This window comes from Lepisma saccharinum, chromosome 3 (assembly GCF_977018435.1).
Source record: "Lepisma saccharinum chromosome 3, izLepSacc3.1, whole genome shotgun sequence".
Lineage (NCBI taxonomy): Eukaryota > Metazoa > Arthropoda > Insecta > Zygentoma > Lepismatidae > Lepisma > Lepisma saccharinum.
The window spans coordinates 20,423,989-20,436,216 of NC_139231.1; the positions used below are offsets into that span (position 1 = coordinate 20,423,989).

General features: G+C 38.8%; 1 protein-coding gene across 1 annotated transcript in view; it reads left to right on the forward strand.

Annotated features, from left to right (window-relative positions):
- The window catches only part of Mgtor (nuclear basket protein megator), a 362,060-nt gene that overhangs the window by 284,319 nt on the left and 65,513 nt on the right, over positions 1–12,228 (forward strand). Inside the window, exons 28-29 of the mRNA XM_083118344.1 lie at positions 884–944; positions 11,714–11,913. Coding sequence (XP_082974470.1) covers positions 884–944; positions 11,714–11,913 — 261 coding nt within the window. The remainder of the gene's footprint in view (positions 1–883; positions 945–11,713; positions 11,914–12,228) is intronic.

The following is a 12,228-nucleotide window of genomic DNA, read 5'->3' on the forward strand; positions in this document are numbered from 1 at the left end:
GACTGGTGGCACACATGCCATTGCGTCGGCTCTCACTCTCCAGAAACCACAAACGCCTCAGACTACAATGGGCACGCGAACGCCGTTGCTGGCGTGCTGAGTGGCAAAATGTAGTGTTTTAAGACAAGTCCCGCTTCAACTTGTCCTACAGTGATGGCCGCATATGTGTTAGATGCTACCGTGGTGAACGCAATCTGGCAGCCTGCATTGTTGAGCAGCATAGCGGACAAACGCCAAGTGTGATGGTTTGGGGTGTCATTGGATACAACATGCGATCTCACCTCCTACGTATTGAAGGCAATCTGAAAAGCAACCGCTACATGAGGGAGGTTTTAGAGCCTGAGGTACTGCCCTTCCTTCAGGCAACTCCACATGCCATATTTCAACAGGACAATGCCTGACCACATGTGGACAGGAATGTGCAAGCCGTCGTCGAAGAACCACGGGTACCACTGCTTCCCTGGCCAACACGATCGCCTGACATGTCGCCCATCGAACATGTCTGGCATATGGTTGGTAGGCAACTTGTTCGTGATGGTCCTCCAGCAACCAGTGGGGATGCTTTGTGGACACGCATACAAACTGCGTGGAGGGAGATTCCCCACAAACATATCCAGACCCTCTTTGATTCCATTCCACACCCTGTAGAGGCTCTGTTTGCAGCATGTGGGGCTTCAAACCATACTGAATTCTCAAGGTCAGAGATCATGTACAGTTCTGTAATCCGAATCATTTGTGTATTGGCATGTACCTAATCTGTGATATAAATTTCATTCCAATCACATGTATCCTTCTTGGTGTTGCAATTTTCACAAACAGCAGTGTATATTTTAATTACCATTAATAAGTTTGTGTGTGATTTGTGCATTTTACTTTATTTTAGGAAGATTTGCCTTCTGTAGAACCAGATGCTACAATGGAAGGAGATGATAGTAAAATACTTGGTAAGTGCAAAAAAATTAATATAGCTTTTGAATATTTATATAATAATTTAACTTGTCTTACTTGAATACACGAAATGTGTTCAGTATGCTCTTACACTCATCAACAAAACAAAATATCACAGAAACAATATATTTATTTTTCAATATACCGTATTTACTCATGTATAATGCGCACTTTTTTCCAAAATTTTTGCCCCAAAAAACTGTGGTGCGTATTATGCACGGAATAATTTAGACAGCTAACATGAAACCGTACAGGGTCATTCCATGATTTTAGGACACTTGCACTGGTTTTTCATGTTTACGGAACCCTATCATGTTATATATCGTTGTAAAGCTTGAATCCTGCAGTTTCTGAATATGGAAACAGTATTCCATATAAGATAACGACAATAATGTGAAATGCGGTTGAAATAAGTTAATCAAAAAATGAAGAAACGTTCTGATTTTTATGGTACTTTGGATGAAAGAAAACATAAGGAAAAATATAATAAAAATTAAAATGTATTACTGGCCAAATAATATGACATATATGGAGTGTGTAAATTCCTTAATGGAAGAAATCTTGTGCTGCTAAGTGCTATTTGGAAGGACCTGAATGTGCCTCATATAAATGTTACATTAGTCACGGAAAGAAAAAGTATATATTTTGAAAAGAAGAAGTCAGCAATTGAATTGGTATGACGTCATTCACTCTTGATCGCATAGCCACACATTTACAACCCACAACTAAGAAACTGGATTGTACTACGCATTATATACGAGATATAATTTTTTGTCACTTTTACCCATCCAAAACCAGAGTGCGCATTATACACACACGCGTAAATACGGTAGTCCCCTGACATTTCAATACACTTTGTCCAGTGTGACTCCATAGCTTCTATGCCCTGTTGAAAGAAGTTTTCCTCTTAATGAAACCATGCATTGACAGCATCCATGACGGCATTGTCATGTCTGTCATTGTCTGACCATGGAGATGTTGATTGAATTTTGGAAACTGCTCGAATTCACTTGGGACAAGAATGGGTGGGTGAGGTGAGTGATACACCGATTAAAATTAAACAACTTGAATAGCAGCCATCGCAACACGTGACCTGTGAACAGGAGCATTGTCTTGATGCAGCAAAATAAACCCAACTCCCGATGGTTTTTCACAACACTCATTTAGTACCATGATTCTGTGGAGCCTTATGATCAAGAAACAAGTGCATTATTGTCAAACCGATAGGCACTAAATCCTGCTTTCTGAAGGGTTTGAAAGCACACTAAAAGTAGTGTGACCTAGATGTGTTTGTTCTCCCTCTTTCCACAAAAATTCATGAAAATTGACAACAGGACTCAATCACTATTCACATTTCTTTACACACGCTTACACGGAATCCTTTACAGTAGATGGGAGGGGGAGGGGAAGAGAGGGAGAGACTTTTTTGTGAAAACTTTTCCTTTCTTCTTGTTTGCCACATTGGCTATGGGAGAAAAGTAAGAAGAATTTTTAACTTGCACTAAGCAAAAGCTCTAATCAACTCATAAATTCTAATAAGTGAAACACTTGCATTAGAACAATAATATAAAATAGTAAGTAATTTAATTTCCCAATCTCTACAAAGGTTTGTTTTGGATACTAGAACAAATCGTAATTATGCAATTTTAACGTCTCATACTACATAGATTATATTATGTTTTCATATTATATCATTGTCTTACATTGTACTATTGTATTACATTATAACTAATATTTAAATGAATTGAGCACAAAAAATATAAAAAATGGGGGAACCACAATTCGGAGAAAACTGAAACCATGGTATATATTTATATGCACCAGGACATGAAGCGCATACCCGTGAATGTGAACGTATGTGGGTGGAGGTGGGCTCTTTCAGCGGTTCCCCTTGTCTTAATAAGAAAAATGTCTCCGTTACATTGACAGTATGAGAAACCCCATATTTTTTAAAAAAATGGATTTTCAGGGGATTTCCTCCCTTTCCCCCTCCACCTTTCCCCCTCCATATGTACGCCAAATGTGCATAAATTATATATCGTCTGAATATGTGATTCATTCTGCATTCAATGGTATATTCATATCTCCAGGGCAAATAGTCTCTGAGCTAAAGTCATTTCAAGGTACCGCTGCACTTTGAAGCTTGAATCAGTGGCATGCCGACCATTCCTTTTGGGGGTACAACTCAAGTTACATTGGTCATATGATAATAATGCAAATATTTTTGTGTTCCTTACATGTCAGTGATCATTTCCATGTGCATGTCGACACTGTCATGTACTTTTTTCTTGAGGGGACGGACCAATTTTTTTTTTCCGAAATTTTGGAATTTTGAGAGTTAGCCCCTTCCCCCGCACATATACGCCGAATTTGCATAAATTTCATATAGCCTGAATCTCTGGTTCATTCCGCGTACAACGGTATAACACTCATCTCTCTAGGGCAATTAGTCTCCGATCTACACTCATTTAATTGAAACTCTGCATTTTGCTCAAAATGGGCTCGGGACAGAGAGGCTTACCAGTGAAAATGCCCTTGGGACTCAAAGAACGAAGGACTTTTTATTATTCGGATCCCACTTTAAACCATAGGTCCCAATTAGTCTATCTGTGCATAAAGTGAACTTAAAACAAGAACATAAGTCAAATTCTCTGTCTTCAAGAATTATCATTAAATATCATGTTAATAAGAGACAGCAGAACTTTTCCCTACTTGCAAGCCACTGTTAACCCTCGCCCCCTCCCCCCTTTTTTTTAGCTCGTTTGCATTGTCTTGTGCACCAGTGACTTGCCTGACGGCTTGAAAGACATCAGTTTCCGATCTGCTTCAGGCAGATACGACCCCTCCCCCCCCCCCCCATGCAATGCAAAGAACAAAAGCAGGATCATTTACAGGGTGTTAAGAAATTATGCTGGTGGTCAATAATTTTTGCTATTTTTTACATTATAGTGAATTTACATTGTTATATGCATGTACTAGGATTTGTTAAAATTAACTATTTGGAAATTTTAAATTGTATTGAGATCTGGTTAAGATTTGTTCACTTTGTTTCTCAAGAATTACATTCTTGTATGATTGAAGTTTTGTAAAAATATTAAATAAAGTAATGTGGCTATTCCCCATCCAAGATGAAGTCTGAAGCATGGATTTTTACATTTATAATAATTAAAACAAGTATAAATCTCCTGTTCAAGTACAGCTTCAGTTTTCATCTTAACCTGTCTTGTGGTAAGGGCTTTTCATTGAATAAAAATATCAATTTTCTTAGTTTTGCAGCTATACCTAAATAGGGGGCAATTAAATAAATATTAAGAAAAAGGTCATGGAAAAGTAAAAAATTTTGGATTTTTTATTTTGGTAGACACCCTCATTTAGCAAGAGCCAATCTGGTTCATAGGTGCATTGCCCCTTCCCTTCTTTCTGATGCAAGCAACAAGAATAGAATTCAGAGTCAAGAGTCTCGTTGCATGGTTATAACTGATAAGAATATCTGTCTGGAACAGGTGGCACATGTTATCTTCATGGAAATCTTAAACTCCAAGAGTAGCATTCTTTCGAGCAAGCAGAGTTAATAATGCATAACTTGTTGGAACTGAAATTTTTGAACACATAACTTTAAGAATTGTATATCTGAAAATTGTATAACTGAAATATAATACAGTGTGTTTGAAAAGTCACCACACTCAAAGTTTGAGAATTTTTTGCTCATAATTTATTGAACCTGTCAAAGTAATGAATGCATACATTTGTTAACTATATCTTGAAATACACACAAAAAAAATTAAACTAAATGTGAGTAATACTGCAATCTCTGATGTCGGTAACACACTTACAAGACGGCAAACCACTTTCTGCATGTTGATTTGATTTAATTTGATTTATTTTACTTCGCTTTTGTGCCATTTTGGCTAATTTGCAAAGATTGCGATCAGAGATGATATGATGAAATTGATGAATGGACACTCACAAACATCTTTGCCCAGGCCGGGATTCGAACGTGGAACCCCTGGCATCGTAGCACGATGTGCTAACCACTCGGCATGGGGGCCAACTTTCAGCGTGTTGAAATGCACAGAAAGAATATTGAAACTTAATTTGAAACAATCATTCATTGCGGTTTTAGCTGGTGCTGGCGCTAGATCATCAGGAAATAGACCTCCATTTCTCCACAAATATTGCATATGAGATACTCAAAATATGCTTCCAACTACGATTTGCTGTGTGCGCATAAAGATTAGCACCCACTGAGACGTGGAACAACATGGCAACTGACACATTTCCGGTGTATCGGTGGGCGATAACATGTAAGATAACCTGCAGACTTCGGTGCTTTGTGCTTCCGTTCCGCATGTTTTCCTGTAGTGGGTATTACACCATTTGATTTCAATAGAAGCAGACAACAGAAGATGCCGCATTTCTCCATGTCTCGAACTATGTGCTTAAGAGGTATTGTTGACAAACTGTGATTGTAAGTCTCACACCGAGGACTGTAACAGCGGCACTGCTCTAAACATAACATAAACTCGTTCTTGAAGGTCAAACCAATCCCTACTGGCAAGCTTGCCAACTCATCCAGATGAATGCTTTAGTAGCTTCTTTTTAAAGTATGAGTGTGGGGACTTTTCAAATACACGGTAGTACACAACCTTAGGAAAATTGGCAGGGACCGCCAGAAAAAACGTACTATTATGAAACATATAACTGTGATTTCACTGTATATGGCAATATCATTAGACCTCGGATTTTTAGGTTCTAAAAAATGTACTTTTAGGTTCCTAAAATAGGCTCTAAAAATCCTAAAATAGGTTCTAAAAACCTTAAATTAGGCTCGAAAAATCCTGAAATAGGTTGCAAAAAGACTTAATTTGGTACAGAATTCTTGAAAAATACTGATTAGATACAGTAAAGTAAAGTGCTCCCCTGTGCTTAGCACCACACCATGAAGGCATATAGGAGGTGTGGGGGTAACGCCCCACACTTTCTTGATCCGGTCGTGAATGGCGGTGATGTGATCAGCATCGTGCCCCTGACTGCCTTTACCCCCCAGGGTTTCCTCCAGGTACCCATGTCATTCGACGCTGGGTGGACGCCGGGGCCACTTCAACGTTAGAAAAGTTCGCGGATTTGAACTGATTAGATACAATCGTTAAAAACAAAATTTCACAAGACCCGTAATATCCAAATATTAATTTTCTAAACAAATTTTCATTTCTTTATATACTTTTCAAAATTATCTACAAATTATTATAATACTGCACTTCTGCTGTTACTTGTTGATATAAAAAATGAATTACGTATGTATAACAAGGACAGTTTACTTTATCTTAGTAGGCAATAAATACGGAGAAACTAGTACTCACTTTTATCTGCGAAGCTGTTTTTTTTTTTTTTTTTTTTCACAGATAAAAGTGAGTACTAGTTTCTCCGTATTTATATACTACCGCTTCTCTCTTTTCCCAATTATGAAAATTAGTTACTAAGTAGGCAAGGCTTAACATTAAGAGTCTATAGTGCAGGGTTAAAAAGTAGGGAGGAACTTTTCTCTTTCGCCGCCACTGTCTGCAGGTAACAGTGACATCAGACATTTTTGTTTTGTTTAAAGCATTGTAAACGTCATATACTTGGAGGGAGGGAAATCAACAGAAAACAAGTTTCAAACACGCCAGTCATTGAATTATTTCGCCACCAAACCTAGTAAATACCTCTGTGAGATATAAAAATCCTGTAAAACCTAAAAAAAATATATAAAAACCTAAGAAAAGGTTTCATTTGGGCACATAAACCTAAAATAGATTCTAACAAGCAAAATAGGTTATTTTAGGTACTTTAAAACTTAGTCAGTTGTTTCAATTTTTTATGAAACGCCGATATAACTTGTTATTTCTTATTTACGTGCAAAGGAAAAAATAGGTTATAAACCTAAAATCCGAGGTCTAGATATCATACACCATATCGCTGCAGATTTTAAAATTTGGCTTGCAACAGTAAAATAAAAATATAATGGCACATTTATTATTATGATTTAATGATGCACATGATACAGAAAACAAACATACATTAAAGGAACACATACTGTATCATTATTTTAATAAATGGTAATTGAAATTTCCGTAAGCGAACTCGAAATATTAAATATTTTTTTTATAGTGCTGAATTTAAAAATTGTTTCGGCATATAAAATTTTCAGATGCAATGACAACCAGGTACCCTGTATTTTTCTATTCCTGCATGTGCTGACCAACACAGTCTATATTTAAGTAAATAACAAATTTAACAATGACTTTTCAATCCCCTATCAGGGTCTTCCTCAGACTTTTTTTTGTTTCTTTTTTAAGTTAAGTTACAAGTCTGAGAAAGACCCTAAAAAATTGTAGAAATGTCACTTTTTGAAGTGTGTTTTTTTTTCCACCGAAGTATAGAATTCCTTGGTCAGCATATGTAGTGTTTTGTCTGTCATGTAATCATTAAATTACCATCATAAGTAAGTGGATTTAATTACATAACTTAGCAATAACTAGGACGATAGACTGATATGAAGCACCAAACATTACATGTTTGGGGGAATGGAAAATGCAGTGATTCATATATTCAGAAGAAGTACTTACTTTTTCTGTAAAACTAATTTTTTTTCCCCTTTGATTCTTTGATGAAATTGGGAGGCTACTATCACTATCCACTTGAAAACTCTTTGCTTGATTGCTTGGTCAGGTTCGTATTTGTCTGGTTTGGTTGTGAGGGACCAGATGTGCTGCTGTAGCAAGTTTTTCATTACTGGGCGGCCTTGTTCAGCACACTCATGAACGATTTGTAGGACCTCTCCCATCTTTTCCGTACTGAGGTGTACAAGTATTCAGGATCATTCAGTATTCATTTCAGTTTGAGTTCTGGTTCGGGTTGGACTGATTTCACTCCTCGCAATATCAGTTCTAGTTAGGCGGTGCGGACCGAAATCAGATAGATAATTTAGACTCAAACTCAAATTGAGGCTGGCAGTTTCTACTCCAGCCCAAGCAAACCGAAACCTGAAGCTGCTCATGCAGAAGCATTCTGGTTTACGCCACTTCAGAAACCAGTTTCGAGGAAAGGAGTTTGACATATTGGTTTGATATTACAGTCCATGCCATGGCGGAGGCGAGTTTTGGTCCGGAATAATGGTTTGAGCGACTGAAATTGGTCAAACTACTGCACAGAATCGGTTCAATCTCAGAATGCCAGAAAGCTGTGAAATTCAATTCAGTGTGCACAGAGGGCAAAAGACCAAGCTGTTTCATTCGAAACACTTGTTGTTGCCAGGGTTGCCACATCTTTGTTTTGTTCTTAAACACATTGAATCCCAGGGTTTTTAAATTGGCAATATCTCAGAAACCCGGGCATTTTATGTGATTTTTAACATTCTGAAACAATTTATTTTTTGGTCTTGCTATACATAAATATAATGTCAATTTCTTTGCCTACGAAATAAAAAAGAAACAATTAGAATCTGTGTATTCTTGCGTGTGCTAGAGATGTTCAACATAGTCCTTGTTTTTCGTATAATGAAAAGTCCGTACTTCTAATACTACCCTTAGTATAAAACACAGGCAGTGTGCAAGTAAATAACTCATTACAAGTAAATAAATAAGTGTTCCATTTCTTTCGATATTTCAAGTAAACACATTGGTTAAGTGCATGGGTGTCCATAGGAGTTTTCTCAGGGGAAGGGGGCTCTTCAAGATTCCATATGTAGGGTGTACTGAAATGGATTCTGTCATCACCATAAAAAGTAATGTTAGCATACTAAATTCCATTTACCGAAAGAACTCTCAGGAACATTCTGCACGTGCATGACCCAGCATCGTAACTCCAAACATTCAAGTGATATTGCCCGTACTATGCATGTGCATGGGACACTTGCCATATCGTATCGTACCCAAGGTATTGGGTAAGAAGTATAAAGTCTTAGCATAGCAGGTAGCAGAGATAGAAATGCTGAATAAGTAATCAGACAAAGGTCGGGTGATTGACTTGGAAGGGGTATGTGGCATGAGTGTTGGAATTGTCAGGAGGTGTGATCAGTTGGCGAGAATACGAGAGAGAGTAAGGACTGCGGATTGCGAGAGAGAAGCAAAGTGGAGGACGATTATTGGACGATGGTGTGTGATTGAATCGATGTCTGACAGGGAGGTCAAACAAGTGACATTTGAGAGGACGAGTGTAGGAACAATCTTCATCTATTTGTAAGGCAAATAATATCATTTTCTAAACCAATCCATATCGGTTCAGTCATGGAGAGTATAAAACCCATATCTAACCTAAGTTAATTTCTATCGCCATTCCTTTAAATGTAACCTCTTGCATTTATCACATTTAGGCCAAGTGAGTGATAACCATCTGAGAGATGAATGAGAAATAACTACATCACCCAATTCAATCTAGAGGTTCTTGGTTCGATCCCAAACGCAGCATGGGAGTTGCGTTACGTGGTGGAGGTGCGGGATGCTCAGGATGCTCTTGCATAGCACGAGCATGGGATTCAATGTGATAATTTTCCAAGATAAAATCTTCAAAACCAATATGCTGGTTATATGTGCTACTTTGAATATAGGTAAAGGGGAGAGCTTAATGTAATTGGAAATGCTGGTTTCTAATTTTAACCTTTCAATGTTTGAAGGTAGAAAGTTGAAGAACGGAATGCTGGTTATTTATTCTACCATGAATACAGCCAAATAGGAAATTTTTAACTAATAGAAATGCTGGGTTGTCATATCTAACCTTGTTTTTTCTTTAAGCAGTAAGTTGAAAATCTATGCTGCATATACGAGGGAGAGTCCGAAAATAAGTTTCCCCTGGTGACTGTGGACAGAGATGGGAAGGAAAAGTAAAAAACGTTAATGAGAAAAGGAATAGCATACTTACTTTATTTTTCCACATAGGAACCCTGGACATTCAGACATTTGTCATACCGCTTGATAAGCTTCAATAAAACCTCTTGGAAAAAATGAGTGTCCTGTATACGGAAGAAGTGTTGCACGAAATGTGTCACCTCAGCATTGCTTCCAAAGTGCCTTCCTCTAAGAGCCTTCTTCAAAGCCGGAAACAGATGGAAGGCACTCGGTGTGAGATCGGGACTGTACGGTGGATGGGTAAGGCACTCTCAACTAAGGATTGCAAGATGGTGTTGCGGAGCCCTCGCCGAGTGCGGTTTCACATTGTCATCCAACAACAGCATGCCAGATGTGAGAAGAGCCAGGCTGCCTACGCCGAATAGCCTGCTTCAATTTGGACAGGGTGTGACAGTAACGTGCAGCATTGATGGTTCCTTGTTCCAAAAAGTCCAGCAACAAACACCATGGGCGTCCCAAAAAACTGTGAGAAGCACCTTACCTGTCGAGGGAGTTGTCTTGAACTTCTTCCGGACAGAAGATGACGGATGTTTCCACTCCATTGATGCGGTCTTCGATTTGGGTGTGATATGGTGGACCCACGTTTCATCCCCCATCACAATCCGAAAGAGAAACTCATTTCCTTCCTGGTGATAACGCATGAGATGCTCCAAACTGACTCCCATGCGCTGGTCCAGATGTTCTTGGGTGAGTTGACAGGGCACCTATCGTGCTGACACTTTCCTGTAGTGAAGCTTGTCGTGGATGATCATTGTGAGCTCATGGATGGCCTATTCCCAGTTCTTCAGCGACGTCATCGATGGTGATACGCCTGTTCGCTTTAATCATGTCATCCACCAACCTGACGTTTTCGTCTGTAGTGGACGAACGCGTCCGACGACGCGGTGTTTCCTGCACTTTCTCGTGCCCATCACTGAATTGGCGACATCATCTCCGCACCATTTGTTTCGACATCACTTCTGGCCCATACACTTCCACTAGGCGGTTATGACTTTTTGCTCCCGATACTCCACCTGCCCATTCATACCGGACAACCACTCTCACTTCCTCCTTTGACCACGAAGTCAACATGCACCTTCTCTCCATATCTGCCAGGCCACGACTGAGAGCCACCTCCCCTCGTTTGCACGCACTATGCTCACGCCATCTGTTGGATCGTGGTCATACTTCACCCACTGGTGTATGGGTGTCTGTTGTGTTCCAACAGGGCCTGGTTTCCCCCATTGCTGTATGATTTCCCTGGCAGAGCTGGCGGGGAAACTTATTTTCTGACTTTCCCTCGTATAACTAAATAGGGATGTTTTGCAACACCACAAATGCAGGGCTGCCAAATTTTGTTTTAATTTTTGATGGTGTAAATTTGAAATGTGGTGTGCTGGTTGTAGGCCTAGGTACTACTATGAATACAGCCGGTTTTGAAAATTTTAAATGGTATGAAATAAAGGGTTATCATATTATTTTTGTATTTTAAAGCTATAAAGTAAAATCAGTATTTTATGGTTATTTAGGCTACTGTGAAAACAATTCACTGATTTGATTGATTGATTGTTGTTATTTTGCGTAGCTCTTCTGCCACTTTTGACTAATCGCGACGATGAGGATGTGTAAGAATATGATGAAGGAACACTTACAAAGAATATCCATGACCATTAAAATAAATCTACAAACGCAATATTAGTGAGACAAGCATCAACCCTGCCCCCCTTTTTCTTTCCAATGTTGACTTGGTGCTGTGTGATTTGTTAACTGGATGTGGAAGCACACCTTACAAAGCATGTTGGTGGTTACAAATGACCTGTTGCTTACTCATGTAATTTTTAGGTCACAAGTTCCATGCAGAGAAATCATTTTATTTCATGAAGATTTTGTAATTCTTGCTGCAGATGAAGTATCGAGCCAGTCGGTTGCAGATACAAGTACGCCAGATGTCCAAGCCGTGCTGGAGCCTCAGCAAGCAGACAATTCTCAGAGTGCAAGTGAAGCAGTGAGTGTTGCTACTGGGAGAGCCGTGGGGCATGCAGCGAGGCAGGAAAGGTTTCCAGCTGCACTCAGTCAACAACAGCTAATGCCTATCGTTAATTTGGTAAGAACACTTTGTGTAATATGCTTACAGTGTTGACTCTTGCCTTCAATTTATACTAACTGAACTGTTGTACTTTTTTGCCTTCACTTTTGTGTTGTCAACTTTTAGACAAAATTTTCTTATCAGACTCATTTTTAGTGTTAATTCTTTTAAATTTTTTACCTATGCCCACAGCAGATGTTTCGTGAACTTTGATTTACAAAACTGATTTGCGTTTTCCATAAAATATTGTCACAAATGCATCCCAAAGCGATTTATGTGTTACTGACATGCCCTTCCCAATTTTGACACAGAATGTGCATGTGTGCTTGCACA